Raw genomic sequence first — 17,770 nt, 5'->3', positions numbered from 1 at the left:
GGAGCTGGGATTTGAGCCCAGGTACTCTGATTATGGAGTGGGAATGGGGCTACTGTGAAGTTTGAATGAGTTAGTCCATGGGCGTGGCTACTAACCAGATAATGAGGGGCGCCTAGGTGGCTCATTCAGTTAGGTGTCCGGCTTTTGATTTCATCTCAGGTCCTGATCTCAGGGTCATGGGATCAAGTCCCACGTCGGGCTCCACACTCAACACAGAGTCTGCTTGAGATTCTCTCTTTCCGTCTCCCTGTGCCCCTTCTGCTCGCGTGTGCGCACTTGTATGCTAGCTCGCACTCTCTCTCTAAATACGTAAATAAAAATCTTTTCAAAAAATCAAATAACGAGGGAGGGAAGAGCGTCCCAGCAGCAGGAATAGCACGTGCAAAGGCCTTGTGGCAGGGGCAGTGTGGTCAAGTAAGAATATATTGAAACACGGATGAGGGGGTGAGAGGCAAGGGATGGAGAGTCTTTTGGGATCCTGGCCTTACCAGCTGTGGGATGGAGTTTGGTTGTTACTCTCAGAGCACGGGGAGGCGGTGGAGCAGGGCCCACAACAGCTGCAGGGTTCTGGGTGGGCAGGTGGGTACCTTCTCTTCTTGTGTATATGGAGTCAGGACTGCCTGCCCTGGGGCTCACAATAAGTAGGGACTGAGCATGTGCAGGAAGCAGCCTCCGCAGGAACCGGGCAGCTCCAGGGAGCTGGCTGCCCGCCCTCAGGCTCCGCGCCATGCTGGGCAGGAGGGGCAGGCCAGGAGCTGGGCTGGGATGCGAGACTCTAGTTCCCCTGGGAAAGGTCAGCCTGGCCTGGCTCAGAGTCTTGACCCAGCTGTGCGGGAGGTCCGGGGCTCTGCTGGCAGCTCCTCTTGGTCCCCAGCATCTCTCCTCTGCTGGGCAGGGTGCCAGCTGTGGAGGGGGTAGGGAAGCCCCTGGTCACACCATTCCAGACCAGGAATAGGCACTGGCCTAGCTCCAGGCTACCGCCCCTCCCTGGCCTCAAGTGGCGTGCCTGGTGAGGGGAGAGAGGCAAAGTGAGTGGCTCAGAGTGGAGGCTGCTGCAGGGCCAGGTTCTGGTGGCCCCGGGCAAGTCTCCCAGGCTGGGTGGAGCTGAGGCCGACCCCAGAACTCTCTGGCGCGCAGTAATGCTGGGCCTGCAGCTCTTGCCCCCCCCCCCCCTTTCGTGGGGAGTGAAGGAGAAACCTCTAATTGCTTTGCACCTTCAAAGTGCTTGTTGTGCACGCTGGCTGGTTTAATTAGTTTTTACGGATGAAGAGTCTAAGGTTCAGGGAGGGGAGGTGTGAGCCCCCAGCCACGGAGCTTGGAAAAGCAGGCCCTCCCCATGCACAGTCCGTTGCCAAAGCCTCCTGCTGCCCCTACTGCAGGGACCACAGATGAGGAGCAGCCTGTGCGCTCTGCCTGGACCGCGGCGCACGCACTGGCGGAGGCTGTGACAGGCAGCGTGGTGCGGTGGTCAGTGTGCAGGCTGGGCTCACGTATGCTGGGCCACCTCTGGTGTGGTGATCAGTGAGGGCCCAGAAGGGGACAGGGCCAGCCCTCAGAGCGGGTGCCTGAGGGAGGCTGACGTAGAGGGGTGGCGGCATCGAGGGTCATTAGAAGGGACGGTGTGGCGGCATTAAAGATCATTAGAAGGGACGGGGCTGAGGCGGGTCGGGAGCTGCTGCCACCCTTGGGCTGCTGCAGAGGAGTTACATCTTGGGCACGTTGCCTCCCAACCCGATGCTTCTGGTGTGTGATGGTTCAGGAGGAGGACAAAGTCAGGTTTCTGCATGCCCTCGGGGTGGAGGGGGCGGCCAGACTCGGGGCTGGCTCCAGACCCCTCTGTAGTTCCTCGTCAGCCCCCTCGAACATAACAGTGAGGCACCTACCAGCCCACTTTGCTCCCAGGAGGAAAATCCGCACGTCCGCGTTCAAGCTGCTGAGTCCTCAGGGAGAGCAGCACATGGCAGCTTACACAGCAGTGATGACGCGTGTTTTCACGTGGCAAGTGCTCACTGGTTTGAGCGCTTTGCATGAATTATTGTACCAGGCGAGTGCTGCACATATGTGGCCGTACACGTGTGCGCACACGCAAAGGCACACACACATGACTTCCTCTTTGCAGACAAGACAACCGAGGTCTGGAGGGCTGAGTGATGGGCCAGCACGTGCACAGCAGATAACGCAGAGCCGCCCCACCCCGGGAGCGCGCTCTCTGCTCTGCTCTGTAGGAAAACCTGACGCTCAATGCCTAACAGTGGCATTTTCCCAGAGTGGTAGGCAAGGCGACCTTAGGTCACACACGGGTGACTTGTTTTCATCTTCAGTGTCTACTGGACTGTGTTGGGGGAAGAGAGGGGGCCATCTGACATCCGATGGATGATCTGTAGCTCTGATCGCTGAAACTGGGGCTTATTTTTAAAAGCATAAATGGAAAACAAAGGCAGGTAAGTCAAAGTTCAGGCATGAAGTTGTCTAGCCAGGACCCTGCCAGGATTTCAGGACTGGCCTGAGTGCTGGAAGCTCTGACACAGAGTCGGTGCCCAGCCGGGTTGCCAGCTGAGTGGCTGAGTCCGTGTCCAACCCACCCAGGGCTTGAGGTTTCTGAAAAAAGGAAGTACTGTGACTCAGGACTAAGCTTGCTGGATTTTTTCCCCTCTCCTTCGACAGTGTTTTGGGCAGAAAATTTTGTTTCACAAACTGGAGTTTCTTTTGGAAAATGGCAGCTGGCAGGAGGGATGGGGATGTGTCCCTCTTGCAGGCAGCCTGTGCTCCTCATGGAGGGAACAGAAAGCCTCAGGGTTGGAAGGGGTTGGCTGGGGTCGGGGAGCCACCGCGTTTTCCTGGAAGAGGGTGCCCATTTTCCAGAGAGCAGCTGTGGCTTCCCCATGACCCACATGGATGGTGGTGTGCCCCTGGGTACTACCGGGGCCCTCCCTGCCCTGTTTATCTGAACTCACTGATGGTGGCCTGGGGGTTAGCTGTTGGTACGGGTTCATAGACCCTCAGGGGAGAGAGCTGCCTGTGGCAGGGACCTCTAGAGGGGGCCAGGCCAGGGCCAGGCCAGGGACAGAGGCCTTTCTGGGGGCTGAGTCACTGCTCCCGTAAGAACGGTTCATCACAGGCCCCTGCACAGTGCATGGGAAGCTTCCTCTGAGGGTGGCCAGAGTGGTCAGTGGCCATGCTGAGCCCCCCAGGCCACGGTGTTGAGACACCCCTCCTGCTACCACCCCTGCAGCCACCCACTGCTCCTTTGTCTCCTTTGGAGCTCCGAGTATGTGACTCAGACCTCCTGGCTTGACTTCCTGTCTTGGTCAATTTCACTTCCTAGTTCCTGCCTCCTGACTCTTCAGAATGAAACTCCTTCCTTAGAAATTAGAAGTGGGCTCGGGGAATCCAGACCGCAGCAGGCATTGGGAGAATCTGCCATCTGGGCATTGGCATGAAACGCTTGTGGGCATGCCCTTGGGTGTGAGAGGTGGGCACTGCCTCCAGCCTTGTCTAATGAGGGTCCAGGGCACCGTGCTGGGATAAAATATTCAGCCCCCTCCTCTCAGGAGCTCCTTCCTGAGAGCCTCAGAGAGGTGGCAGAGATGCCATGGGACACCCAGGAGGTCCCCAGACCCAGACAGTCGGGGACTCTGGAACTTTGTTCATTTATCAGGTGCCTTCTGCATGCCTAGCAGTTATGGGTGCAGTGAGCAGTGGAGCAAGGGAGCCAATTTCTGGAGTGATAGTGCCCTGGAAGTAACAAAGCCTCGTGATGGCAGGGTGGCTGGGGGATAGCTTTAGAGAAGATGGTCAAGGAAGGCTTGTCTGAGGAGGTATCACTTGAGCTGAAGGAGGACAGAGGCAGATTCGTGAAAAAGCCATGCAGGTAGAGGAAACAGCTCGTGCAAATGTCCTGGTCACACTCAAGGGCTGGGCATAAAAAGTCCCGGTGGCTGGAGTCGGTGAGCAAGGGGAGAAGTAGGAAGCAGGCTGGCCAGGTGGGTGGGGCTGGTTCTGCAGAGCCTCACGCGCCACACTGAAGCCTTTGGGTTTTATTCGGAGAGGCATGGGCTGTCATTGGAAGATTGGCATTCTCAAAGCTCACTTGGACCTCCCTGCAGGGTATGGATTGAGGGACTCGGGCAGAAAGTCCTAGATCCCTGGCATGGTTGGGATCCCAGGGTGAGGGCTGGGTGCATGGGTGCGTCAGGGATGCCTGTTGTTCCGTGGGTTTCCATGGGCAGGACATAAAGGCTGAGGGCTAAAGAGACAAGCAGGTCAGTGACCCTGGAGTTAGAGAAATCGGTCATGACCTGGATCTGGATCCAAAGTTCAACCCCGTTAACTTTCAGACTCCCGGGAGCTGCCTACGACATCTCTAGCAGGTGTTTATACAGGGGCAGGCTGCTCTGGTTGTCAGGGGTGTCTCGGAGAGGAAGGAAAGAGGCGGCCGTCATCCCGAGATCCTTGGGCAACAGAGAACCGTTTGGGGACTCCAAACCCTCCCCCAGCCCTCAATGGTTGGAGGTCTCATTTGCACTCAGAAGAGGCTCCTCAAATGCTGAGCTTCCTCCTGGAATGTGAAGCCAGGCTCACCCATCCATAGACCAGAGGGTGCTGGAAGGAGTGCATGGCCCCCTTCCTGCGGTCCCAGACCGCCATAGTGTCCCACGGAGGGCCTGGCAGCTTCAGGCCAGGTGGGGGGCAGACCGCAGGTGAAACTGGCACAGGGAGGGGAATGACAGCGGCAGAAGCTGTTTGCTCCCCGTCTGCTGGGGTGGAGAAGCTCTGTTTTTCTGAACCCTCATCTGTTCTTACCGCTGCTGCTGACGCCGCCACCGCCACGGATGGGGAGAGAGGGAGGGGGAAGCCAGTGCCAAGTTGGCCCGCCCCTTCTGAACCTGGGCTTCTGCCACGCTCCCCCGCCCGCCCGCTCCCGAGAGCCTCCGTCTGGAGGTCACATTCAGCCCTGACGACGCGTCTCGCTGGGTCAGGCAGCAGGAAGATCCAGCCCAGGCACGCAGCGAGGCTGCTCAGGGCACTGCTGCCCCGTCAGGCTTGGCTCTTTGGATTCTGCCCAGCAGGGGTGTCCGGGGACTGGGGGCTCCCGGCCAGCACCCCTTGCTGAGCGTCTGTTCAGGGTGCACTTGTGCCTGGAGGAGCCTCGGACACTGTGCACCCTGGTGACGCCTGGCACGGGGCACGAGCACACAACTGACAAGTTCCCGCCGCTCGCCCCCATCGGCGAAGGGCACCTCGCACGCCCGCAGCTGCGGGGGGGGGGGGACGGTGTCAGGACTGGCAGCGCCTCGGGAGCGGGTGGTAGAAGCCCTGGGCCACCAGGGGCGGGCGGTGCGGAGCTGCTTCCCCGCCCTTCTCCGAGCCAGCCTCTGAGCCAGCCTCCGCCCGCCTGCCCGCCCTCCCTCCCCACCCCTCCCCTCCCTCCCTCCCTCCCTGCCGCCGCCGCCGCTGCCGCCGCCGTTGGACAGAAGGATGTGAGGCAGAGCTGAGCCGGAGCAGACGCCAGCCACAAGCCTGCTCCAGCCACAAGCCTCGCGGAGCCGGCACCGCGGCCGCCCAGCCTCCCGCCTCCCAGCCCGCTGCTCCCAGCTCCACTCCCTGGAGCATCCTCCAAGCCGTATGTTTCCGGAAAACTTGGCCGAGGGGGAGACGCAGATGAGAGGATGTGAGTGAGGCCCCAGGAGGGGCTTGGGGTTGCTTCGGGTACTGGTGCCAGGGACCTGGCTGTGGCCGCCAGGCAGGGGACTCAGGAGTTCTGCACCCGTGGGACCCCATCCCCACCCTTTCCCTTTGGGCCCCTTCCCCCCACTTTTCTGGCTGTCAGGCTGGGGCTCTTGGGGAGGGAGGGCAGGACCTTGGTCAGCTTGGGGCAGGCCGGGGTGGGGGGGTCTTGGTTGGTGCATGCTCAGAGGCGCTCTTCCTAGCTGGATGGGTGTTGGGGGGCTTTCAGCTGGGTCTTGTTTAGGTGGTCTGCAAGGCTCAGTGAGTTCTAAAGTGCTTGTACCTGTGCCCGGCACCCTCAACCTGGGGAACGGGAACCAGAAGGGGGCCCTGGCCAGACATACGAGGACGGTCACCCCAGCCTCTCACGTAGCCGTTAGAAAACCGAGGCCCAGAGAACAGAGTGGGTGGCTGAGAGCACACAGCACTTTCTAGGCCGGGCTTCTGGACAAGCCCGTCCAGCGCTCCTTCTTGAGCCTCCGCTCGCATTTGGGAAGGGCTGGGTGACCCCGTCACCCTCATCAACTCCTGCTGTTGCTGCTGCCACAAGTGGAGTTAATTAGGGCCCTAAAGCCTCGGCCAGCCTCCAAACCACCTCCTTATTTATGTGTTGAGTTTGGAAATATCATTCTCTCTGGGGTCCAGCCACCCCCTGGGCCCTCACTGCTTCTACCCCCCCCCCCCAAGCAGGCCCAGATGGGAGACCCGCCCTCTCCCGCCCAGGGTTCCGGCCCGACGTGTTTGCCTGGGCTCTCTTGGCCCCGGCTGGGGAAATATAAATAAGCTCGCGTCCCGTCGTCCTCCGCCAGGCTCTGTGGAAGTGGCAGCTGCTGCTGGCGCAGGCGGAGGGAAAGGTCAGGGGGCTGGGTGACACTTGATCCCATGTCCCAGCCCTCCCCTCCGCGCCTGTCCTTGAGGAACCCTGAGGAGCCCGCTGTGGAGCCACGTGGCCCGTAGCCGCCGCAGGGGAGCAGGTGGCCTGTCGGGCTGGCACCACCTCCACCCCATGGGGTCCAGAGGCAGGGGAGCGGAAAACCTGGGTCCCCACTCCCACTCTGCCCTTGGCCTATCCCCATAAGCCCGTGAGTGGCTGTGGCCCCTTGAGCCTGTTCCCCCCATCTGGTGATGGGAGAAGAGTCATGGCCTCGGCAGCAAGGACAAGACAGAACCATGTCTTTGAAGGGCTTTGGAAACTCCAGGGCCCTCAGCCGTGTGATGTGGTGGTTTGTCAGTGTTGTTCTTGTTGCAGTTTTATTTTCTGAGAGCCTTGTACGTAGCAAGCCGTGGGCACATGTTAGAATGGATGGATGGATGAAGGAACAAATGAATGACAGAAAATGCCAGCACACAGACTGTTGGCCCCTTGGGCTCCCGCACCCCTGCAAAATCCCCATCATAGCTTCCCTGCTTGTAGCTTGATTTGATTCAAGGAAAATGGCCTCAAACTTCGTTACGGGAAATGTTTCGTTAGCCATCGTAAGTCTAGCTCTGGGGCTCAGAGGCTGCCGTGTTCCCAGCAGTGTGACTCAGGCTTCATGCCTGCTGCCCTTAGGGGGCCCAGTCCTGCCCCACGGCGCTGGGGGTCTGGAGCCTGCCTCCTGTCCCTCCGGCAGCCCCTGGGAAGTGGCTGGCCCTACCCTCTCAGGCTGACCTGGCTGCACAGGACATGCCGTGTACGTACAGAGAGACGCGTACAGAGTGTGTGGCATGTCCGTGTGTGCCGGGAGCTCCGTGGGCAGATGGACAGACCTGGGGCCGGGCTTTCCAGGTGCGGCTTCTTTGTGCAAGGGGCCGTGTTTTTGCTGAGCCTGGTATTTATGGCATTGAAACTAGAATGGGGTGTGGAGTTGGGGGGTACGGTATTGGCCTGAGTTTGTGGGGCCGGAGAGAACTTTCTCTGACCTAGGTGGGTTTGGGGCGGAGTCTGCCAATTCTTGGGGATTTCTCCCCATATCAGGAGTCGGTGAAGCTTTAAGAAGCTCACAGAGATGGGGGCGGGGGCTGTGTTTGAGGGGGCAAGTCTGCTCCCAGCCCCTGAATCAGCCTTGTGGGCCCCAAGCCCATGATGGCCTCGGGCCCCAGAGGTACCCCAGTTAACCTGGGTGAAGAGGCTCCTGGCTCCAGCTCACACCCACCCGGACCCCACCCTCCCTTCCCTGCTCACACGTTCCTTCCTTTTCTCTGGCCCTGGCCCGGTGCGGCCGGAAAACAGCCCTGTCTCCCGAGGCCTGAGGCCTCATCTGCAGCTGTGAGGGAGTGTCGGTGCTAGGTCACGACAGCCAGGGAGGCAAGCGAGGTGGGAGCCTGGGCGGGGTCTGAGCCCCAGACCTCAGTCCCTCGCCCCAGAATCCTTGACGGTGGCCTTGGCAGGGGTGTACCCAGGTTGAGCTCCTCTCGGTTCCTGGAGCCCGTGCCTTGCCCATGTAGCCTGGGTGGGGAGGGGTGGTGGCCAGGCCCCCATCCCCACCTCTCTAGGGCCCCCCACCCCCGTTGTGTCTGCTTCTGGAGCAGAGAGCCTCGTGTGTGGATTCGGAGCACTTTCAGCCTGGGGCTCCAGGCCGAGGGCACAGGCCCCCTGCTGCCCCTCACCTGCTGCCGTCTCATCCACAGGTCTTCTAGAACACGGCCGGAACTGGTCGGCCATCGCTCGGATGGTGGGCTCCAAGACCGTGTCTCAGTGTAAGAACTTCTATTTCAACTACAAGAAGAGACAGAACCTGGATGAGATCCTGCAGCAGCACAAGCTGAAGATGGTGAGCACCCCCCCCACACCGTCCCGCCTGCCAGGGCCTCATGTGGGGGCTGCACCCCAGGCTGGGGGCAGGTGTTCCACCAGCACCTCCTGCTTAGTGGTACCTACCCGTGGGCTGGCTGCAGGGATCCGTCTGTGCCATAAATCCCCTCCTGGGCACGGGGATGACCCCGTGTGCCAGGCTCGCCCTCCCAGTGCCCCTCCTTGGCTCCCTTGGTCTCCTGGGTCTAACACCTCTGGGTGTGTGGAGGAAGGAGCACGGTGGGCTGTCAGGGCACTGGAATGAAGCCCCAGGGGCAAATGAACCCCAAGTGAGTGTCTCCACCTCCCTGCTTAACCTCATAGTCTTAGGGCTGCCTCGGGGAGGGAAGGACAGGTCAGGGAGCAGCGGGCCCAGCCCTGGCCTCATGCCGCTCTCCTGCTGCCCTCTGGCCTCAAGGGGAGGCCAGGAGCACAAGAAGGGCGGGCTAGCCTCGCTGAGCATGTAAATGGTCTCTCCAGAGAGAACTGCTTCCCCCACAGCTGATACTGTGAAGGGGGTACCATTTGGGGGCAGCCTCTTCCCTTCCTCCTCTCTCCCCCTCTCTTCTTTCCCTGCCCTCCTCTCTTCCTCCCTCCCTGACTCCTGCCCCTTTTGGACACACTTGTGACATGCCATGCACTGTCACCATTACAGATCTGGGGAAACTGAGGCTCAGCCAGGCTCATATACAACGGACTTGGGGCTTGAACCCACACCTGTATGGCCCGGGGACCCATGCTCTGGATCACCAGCTGCATATTTCCTTGTAGATATGAAGGTATAAGAAGGGGGCACGCAGCTCTCCTCCCCAGGACCCCCTTGCCTGCTCCCCCCCTCCCCCAGATCAGGCTGCCTGTTGCTGATTATAAAGTACGTGCAGCCTGTCCTGGGAGGCAACGCTGAATTGCTCTCCCCACGCAGCCCACTGGGGGACCCAGACTGCTGAGGTCACGCGGCGTGGCAGGCCAGCCAGGGGTAGAATCGCCTCACTTGAACTGTGCTTGAGCGCCTTGCAGATTCTAAGGGCACCCTCCCCAGCCGTTCTGGGTGGGATCTTACTGAATTGAGTGTGTAAGCAGCTGCTGGCCGTTGGAGGCTGGAGGAGACCCTGTGTCATGCTCCTATGGGCAGGGCTGAGGCTGACCCTCAGTCTTCAGTTGAGCTCTTGTCTGTCCCCCGTGCCTGGTTATGGTCTGGTGAGGCCAGGCCACCTTCTCCTCTCTGCCTGCTGTTCATATGGTCCCTGGTGCTCCCTGAGCTTCTGGCACTGCTCCCACCACCCCGGGAGCCGTCCTTTTTTCCCGGATTTTCTAGGACTCTGCGTTCTGCAGGGAGGAAGACTCAGGGAGGCCTGAGGGCCCAGAGCACCTGTCTTTAACGCCTGTTGAAATCCCTTAGAGCAGCAGCCGGGAAGGGAGGGGCCTCTGTGCACACCAGCTAGGGATTAACTGGGGGGAGGGTGGCCCTGAGCAGCCTTGGGCACAGGAGGAGGTCTTCCTGCTCCCCCCCTCCCCTGACTCCCGTTCCCCTCCTCCTCCCCCATCCCCTGCTCCTCCCAGCCAGCGTGGACACAAACCAGCTCAGGCTGTCGGGTTACAGGCCTCCCCATCCAGCTTCCCTCATGGCACAGTCCGACTGTGCTGCCAGGGACCCCAGCACTCGAGAGTGTGGATTGGAGACCCCAGCAAGGTGGATGGTGCAATGTGGGCTCAGGGGCGAGAGTGGGGTCAAGTCCCAGCTTGAGGACGGGGCACCTCTGTGACCTTGGGTGGCAACTTCATCCCACTAAGCCTCCATTCCCTCATCTGTATGGCGGCGGAATAATGGCCCTTACCCCGAGAGCTCGGAGAGGATTGAATGAGTTTCCACTTGTGACGCACCGAGAGCCTGCCAGAGGGGTGTGATCTGTGCGGGGCGGCCGCCTGACTGCTGCCACTAGTAGCCGTGGTGCTGGTGGTGGTCGTGGTGGTAGTAGTAGTCGTAGTAGTAGTTTATTTTCAAGCCACTGACCCCCTCTTCCTCTCAGGGGTGTGGGAGGCGCTCTCTCAAATGGTATATACAGGAGCAGCCGTTGTAGGGACTCTGGCCCAAGAGACCCGGATTCTAATCCACATCTTGCCGCTTACTAGCTGTGTGGCCACAGGCAAGTGGCTTGTCCTCTCTATGCTCAGTTCTCCCAGCTGTGCAGTGGGGGCAATCCTCGTGGCTCCCTCGGAGGGCTGTCATGGCCCTCACCGGAGTGGGTGGATATAAGGGCTTGGAACAGGGCCTGGCACGTTGTGGGCGCCCCACGGCCGAGAGCTACGGCCGTGGTGGCTCTCGTGGCCGCCAGATGCCCGGTGGCTGGGGTCTCGCGTCTTGCTGGGTGAGTCTTGTATATGGAGCGTGGCTGCTCCTAGACTGGCTGAGTGATGGACAGTTGTTCGATGGAGTCAGTCAGTCAGCCAGTGCGTTTCGTCTAGCCTAGCAGGACGGTGGAGAGCAGGCCGCGGGGCCAGAGAGCCCGCGGTGCTGGCAGCCGAGTGGTGCCTGCAGGCACACGGCCGCCCCACTCTGGGCCTTGGGGTCCTCTGTAAAGTGAAGGTAGGACTGGGACGCACCGTCAGGGTTACCGTGAGGACCGGGGGATCCTCGTAGGGGCGGTGTCGCGCCCGGGGCCGGCGCTCGGCGAGTGCTGGGCGTTATGCTCACTGTGCACTCAGCGAGCCTTTCTCGAGCGCCCGCCGTGTGCCAGGCAGGCCGTGTGCACGGGCTTTTCCTGCTGGGCGGAGGAGCTGGGCATTCCTGTAGTGCACGGCGGGAAGCCATCTGCCAGGGCTGGGCTCGAGGGGGGTGGTACTGGTCTGAGAGGAGTGTTGGTGAAGCTGATGGAGGAGGCCGCCCTCCTTGTTGCCTGACCCTGAGCACTGGCGGGCGATGAAGCCAGGAGACCACGGAGGGGATTTGCACCCGGGTTGGGAGCATCCCTTCGTGGACCTGTCCTCCACTACACCTGGCTCACACAGGACTCAGCAAAGCATGGTCTTGCTGGGTGAGCTGTGGACCAAGTGCATTGGACCAGAAGATGGGGCCAGCAAGCCGTGTTCTGAGGCCTACAGACGGGTGAAACTTGCTGACCAGTTGTTGGTGAGAAAAGGCAGTCGGGGAGTGTGGGGCTGGTTTTTGCTCCCCACCGACCTCGAGGGAGCAACGGAGGAAGCACGGTGAGCAGATACCGGTACCTGTCATGGGAAGTTGGGCTCAGCCTGGCTTTGTCCATCCTGACAGTGGCCACCCGTGCTGCAGAGGTGAGTTCCCTGTTGCTGAAGTAATGCAAGCAGGCCTCACAAGATGCTACTGAACTCCATGACCTCTGCCTCCCACCCCTCCCTGGCCCTCTGCAGTCCCCAGGAGGAAACTAGGTCGTTATGGATCCTGAAGCAGGGGCAGCCACCTCTGGCCATTGGCCAGGCCCTGTCTGGAGCTCAGAAAGACTTGTCACTCTTGTCCAGTGCAGGAAGGAGCCGGGGAAGTAGAGGGTCAGTGGGTGTCCCCTCCCGCTTTACACCAGGCCTGGCCTGAGCATGGCCCTGGGGCGACGTCAGCAGGAAGCAAGATCGGGTGGGCAGGCGAGCATGTCCCGGAATTATGTAACATTTGGCATTAGTGACTTCTCCAAGGTTTTCCCTCCCCCTCCTTATGGCCGAAGGTTACCCTTTTCTCCCATCTGTGAATCCAGGCCCTGGGGCTCAGCTTCCGTGTTTCTCTGTCTCTGTCTATTTCAGCCCAGGCCCTACCTTTTCTTGTTTTCCTCTGTTGTCTCCTCCATCCGAGGCTGCATAGCCCTACAGAGGGACATGGCCCAGGCAACAAAGTGCTTAAACCTGACCTGCATTCAAATCTGGGCTGCTCAACTCAAGAGCTGTGTGATCTCAGGAAAGTGTCTTTGCCTCTCTGAGCTAGTGTCTGTCTTTGTCTATCAAGTTCATCTAAAGAAATAGGTATAGAGCACCTGTTCAGAAGGTACCAGGCACTATTTCAGGTATGCTGGGAATATAGCAGAGAGCAAGGATGTTGGCTCTTAGAGGCTAATTCTAGTTCAAGAGGCAGATTAACATACAAATAATTTCTGATTGTGGTCTGAAGGTGATAAGGTGAGGGATATAGTAGAGAGTGATTGATTGGGGTGGGGAGGGCAAGGATTAGCTGATCTAGACAAGGTAACGGGGAAGATCTCTCTGAGGAGGTGATGTCTGTCTAAGCAAAGCCCTGATTGAGGTGGGGAAGTGATTCACACTAGTAACTAGGAGAAGGATGTCCAGGCAGAGGAACGACCAGTGCAAAGGCCCTGTGGCTGGGGCGCTGTAAGCATGTTTGCACAAGGAGGCCAGTGTGTTTGTAGCAGGATGACCGAGGAGGGCAGAGGTGGACAGACGTTTCAGAGAGGTGGGTGGGGTCCAGATCTAGATCATGCAGGGCTGTATGGAGTGGGGAGGACTTGGGGTTTTATATCAAGGGTTTCAGGGAGCCACTGGAAGGTTTGAAGCAGGGAGCAGCGTACTCTGGCTTGCGGAGCAGCTGTGCATATCCATTGACTCCATCCAGGAAAACACTGGGCACATAGTAGGTACTTAATAAACAGCAGCTGGCATTACACTGGTTTTGCCAGCATCTCCTGTTCCACACACACCTCCTGATTCTGAGGTACGGAGCCACGTGTGGAAGAATTTGGTGTCATTCCTCAGACACTCAGTAAGCCCCTGCCTCTCAGACCCCGTGTTAGGATTCGAGTGTTGACGTCACACTTGCCTCGCTTGGCCTGAGGTGTCCTGGGCTGCTGGGTCTGGCAGCAGCCAGACTCGGACTCGAGTCCCCAGGAAGATGCACTTCTTGGCCAGGCCCCCCGGGAGCGCCCGTTCCCTGCCAGGCTCCCAGTGTTGCAGAGTGCCACCCAACCCCACAGCCGATCCCCTGCCTCACCCAGCCCGGGCACAGGAGTGAGTCCCTGTCTGCTAAAAATAGACTGGGGAAGAAGGGGGAACCCTCAGCCGCACCCACAGAACCCACATGCCACACAATTTTCTGCGCCTCCGTGGGCTGCAGCTCGTCCTCTGGGAGAAGCTTGGGGTTTGGGGCAGGGCCGGGCCAGCCCCTGGAGGCGGGTAGATGGCGGAGCTGGGCGTTCCCACAGTGGCCAGGGGACATTCGGCAGGGTGGGGCTATGGCCCTGGCCTGTTGGTGACGGAAACCGTGACTAACGGGCAAACGGACGTTTTCCTTTTCCGCCCTGCGTTCTGAGCAGCTACGCTCAGAGGACCCCCATTTGCCCAGGAAGAAGGCAGGACAGGAAGTGATCCCACTCCCAGGCTGGGGCCAGGGCTTGGGGACCCCCCTGAAGCCTGTTTTCAGCCCAGCCATGGTGAGGGCCTGGGGCCGGCAGACCCTGCTGGTGCCTGGAGCAGGCAGGGCGTTTGCCCCGAGAGTGGGCTGTATCGGGTTTGGGTATGGTGGCTTTCTCCAGGGGGCTGGGGGGTTGGTGGAGGGGAGGTACATTAGTTTCCCGTTTCCTGTAACAAAGTACCACAAACTAGGTGACTTGAAACAATAGAAATGTATTCTGTCACAATTCTGGACGCAAAAATCTGAAATTGAGGTGTCTGTAGGGCCCTGCTCCCTCTGGAGGCTGTGGGGAGAGCCTGCCTTTCTCCTCTGGCTTCTGAGGGTGGCCGGTCGTGCTGGACTTTCTTTGGCTTACAGATACATCGCTCCCCTGTGTGCCTATGTGTCCAAATTCCCCGCTTCTTATAAGGACACCAGTCATACCGGACTCAGGGTCCACCCTAATCTAGTATGACCTCCTCTTCACTAATTACATCTGCAAAGAGCTTATCTCCAAATAAGGTCACTTTCTGAGGTTTGGGTGGGCATGGATTCTGGGGGAACAATGTTGAACCCCACATGAGGGGCTTCGTTGAGACCATTGGCATGTCTGAGAGTGTTGTGGGTTCTGCCTCCTACCGTGGAGACCCCAAAGGGCTCAGGCTGGGACCCTCCTGTCACTCCAGCTATATCGTGGTGGGTCATCCCCTCTTAGGAACTGGTCCACTGCCTCTGGGATTCCCTGGTCACCTTGAGACCCTAGCACTCTGCCACCACACGTACCCCAACTCTGCCAACTGTGTGTTTAAGCCCCAGAGGCCGCCCCTTTGGTCAGTCAGTGAGTCAGCCCGCAGATGTGCTCTGAACCTCTGCCTGGCCCCCTGGAGCGCGCCCCCTCCTCCCCCCCCCCCCCCCCAGTGAGGTGCAAAGGCAGGAGCTGCCAACCAGGAGTGAGCAGCTTGTACCCGAGCTGGGGGATGGGCATCTGGCTCCGTGAGTGAAGGAGCCAGGCGTCCAGAGACCGGGGTGCTGTGTGGAGGGATGTGCAAGGCTCCACAATGAGACCCTTCTTTCTGTTCCTTGCACACACTGAGCTGGGCCCCACCTCGGGGGTCTGTGCTTGCAGTTCCCTCTACCTGGACCACCATCCTCCAGGGCTTTGCCTGGCCAGCTCTCTCTCAGTGCGTCTACTCGGCTCGGATGTCACCTCCTCCGAGAAGCCTTCCCAATCCATCTAGCCCCCACCCTGTCTGATGCCAGCTTGCTCATGTCCCCACCTCTGAGTCTGTTCTTCTTAAGTGGTGTGTTATTTGTTGGTCTCCCTGACTGGAAGACCTCTGTGTGCAGGGCCTTTGTTTATCTCATTCATTGTGTGTCCTCAGCCCCGATGCAGTCCTGACACACAGGAGGTGCCCTGTAAAGACTGGTGGAGCGAAACGATGAGCTTCCCAAACCAGCTCTGTCTCCGGGGCTCAGTGAGGAGCAGAGGTGACATGCAAGGAAGTTTCACTCATTCATTTGCTCCGTATGTGGTGACTGTGCCTGGCAGGGTGTCCTCCAGGGCGTGTGGTCACTGCTCTGGCTGGGATAGTCAGAGGGGCTGGAGCAATCACAGGGGGCCTTTAGGCAGAGACAGCCCTTCCTCACCTGTTCCAGAAGGATGTCAGGGCAGCTGATAGGCCAGGCTGCACCGTATGTGTATCTGGGACTTGATGGAAGAATAAAGCCCTCAGTAAAAATAACCACTGGCATGCTTGGCTGTGGGGCGTGAGGGGGGAAGGTCGCCTCATGGCCACTCTGCGGGGATCACTGTCCATCGCACCTGTGGCGAGGCCTCGGGCACAGGGAGTCCCCGGGCTGACAGCCCAGGCCCAGGCTGTGACCGCCGCTGTCCCTGTGCCCTAGGAGAAGGAGAGGAATGCACGGAGGAAGAAGAAGAAAGCCCCAGCTGCTGCCAGTGAGGAGGCTGCCTTCCCGCCCGTGGTGGAGGACGAGGAGATGGAGGCGTCGGGGGCAAGCGGGAATGAGGAGGAGATGGCGGAGGAGGCAGAAGGTGAGGGGCAGGAACTGACCGGTCCCAGAAATGTCTGGGTCCTTCTAAAAAGAGGCCTGGACTGCCTTGGAGGGGGAGCATGGTGATGGTGGTGACGTTGTTGGTGTTGATGGTGATGATGATGGTGGTGGTGGTGGTGATGGTGATGGTTTTGATGATGGTGTTGGCAGTGATGACAATGGTGATGATAGTGATGATGGTGGTGGTGGTGGTGGCGATGGTGATGATGGTGGTGGTGGTGGTGACAATGGTGATGATAGCAATGATGGTGGTGGTGATGATGGTGTTGGTGGTGGTGGCGATGGTGATGATGGTGATGGTGGTGGTGGTGGTGACAATGGTGATGATAGCGATGATGGTGGTGGTGGTGATGGTGGTGGTGGCGGTGATGATGATGATGGTGATGGTGGTGGTGATGATGGTGGTGGCGATGGTGATGATAATGCTGATGGTGATGATGGTGGTGACAATGGTGATGATAGCGGTGGTGGTGGTGGTGGTGATGGTGTTGGCGGTGGTGGCGATGGTGATGATGGTGGTGGTGGTGATGGTGGTGACAATGGTGATGATAGCGATGATGGTGGTGGTGGTGGTGGTGGTGGTGGTGATGGTGATGATGGTGGTGGCGGTGGTGGCGATGGTGATGATAATGGTGATGATGGTGGTGACAACGGTGATGGTGGTGATGACAGTGTTACTCCCAAGTGCCCCATTTTGGATGATAAATTATCTGCGTCTATACTTGCCCCACATGGCACGATGTCCCTGAAGACCCCAACCCCTGCTTAGCTGAATGTCTGTGCCTCACCTGTTAATCTTCCTACCAAGAGCTGCCCCAGTCGGACCCTCATGTTCCTGGTGAACAGACCTTTTTTTCCTCCCACCCCTGCCTAGGGTGCCTTCCTATTCCTCCTGTCTGCTGCCTCTGCATTCAGACTCTCAGGCTTCTGCCGCATGCTGAAGGAAGGTGCGAGTTAGCTTCTGGCTCCTCAAGCCAGGCCTGCAAATAAATTGAAGCTTGCCAGCCCCCAGTGCGTTCGCCAGCCTGAACCCTGCTTCCTGGTTGAAAACAGAGAATGGGGCCATGTGGTTGCCCTTGCCTCAAGTTGGGGGCGGGTCTGGGGATGCAGTCTGATCCGCCCTCGCTGCTCTGGGTCTCTCTGGTCCAGACTGGTGAGAGGCCTGGCCAGTGTCTGATGGAGGCCGCAAATCCCTCTGCCCTCGTTTTCTGGGTCCTTGTTTTCTGGGTCCTGGGTTTATAGCCAGAAAAAGAGAAGGAAGCAGAAACCCAATCCCCCTCTTTAAGTACCCTCCCAGCTGTCTCTGTGGATAGGGTGCAGCCTTGGTGGGAAAGTAGAAGAAGCCAGACTTTGGCTCAGCATTAAGACCAGAGCAGACACTGCCCAGGAAGAGAACTGTGTGGTAGTGAACTCCCCGTCACTTGTAGGGTTTGCATACCACAGCAGGGGTGGAGGAGGGGCATTCTGTGCTGGGGGGAGGGGGAGGGCTGGTCTGGCGGAGCTGAGGCCTGTGACCACTTGATGGCTCTGAAAGGATCCTGTGCAGCAGGGTAGAAAATCCTGCACAAAGGTACGGGGTGCTACTCCCATCTCACGGATGAGTTTTGAAACCAAGGCCCAAGGAGAGGAGAACCGCTCTCGCAGGGTGTCATATAACTGGTAGACTTGGAGTTGGCCAGTCCAACCAGCATTTGCTGTGTAACACTGTCCCTGGTGACCAGGATGGGGGAGGTCAGGGAGGTTCTGGGTTAGGGCCTGAGGTCGCCCTAGTGGAACCTTCTAGAAAGCCCAGCCAGCCCCAGCAGCATGGCAGACCCCTCCAGGGGGTGGACAGCAAG

At 59.3% G+C, this 17,770-nt stretch overlaps 1 protein-coding gene across 10 annotated transcripts in view; it reads left to right on the top strand.

The window, feature by feature from the left end:
• NCOR2 (nuclear receptor corepressor 2) overlaps positions 1–17,770 on the top strand; it is a 368,100-nt gene that overhangs the window by 305,716 nt on the left and 44,614 nt on the right. For all 10 annotated transcript variants that reach the window (XM_057305998.1, XM_057306005.1, XM_057306004.1 and 7 more), the window contains 2 exons: positions 8,338–8,480; positions 15,765–15,912. In XM_057305998.1, the coding sequence (XP_057161981.1) occupies positions 8,338–8,480; positions 15,765–15,912 (291 nt within the window). The remainder of the gene's footprint in view (positions 1–8,337; positions 8,481–15,764; positions 15,913–17,770) is intronic.

Source organism: Ursus arctos, unplaced genomic scaffold (assembly GCF_023065955.2).
Source record: "Ursus arctos isolate Adak ecotype North America unplaced genomic scaffold, UrsArc2.0 scaffold_34, whole genome shotgun sequence".
Lineage (NCBI taxonomy): Eukaryota > Metazoa > Chordata > Mammalia > Carnivora > Ursidae > Ursus > Ursus arctos.
The sequence above is the reverse complement of the archived record's forward strand: the minus strand, read 5'-3'. Positions and strand labels throughout refer to the sequence as shown.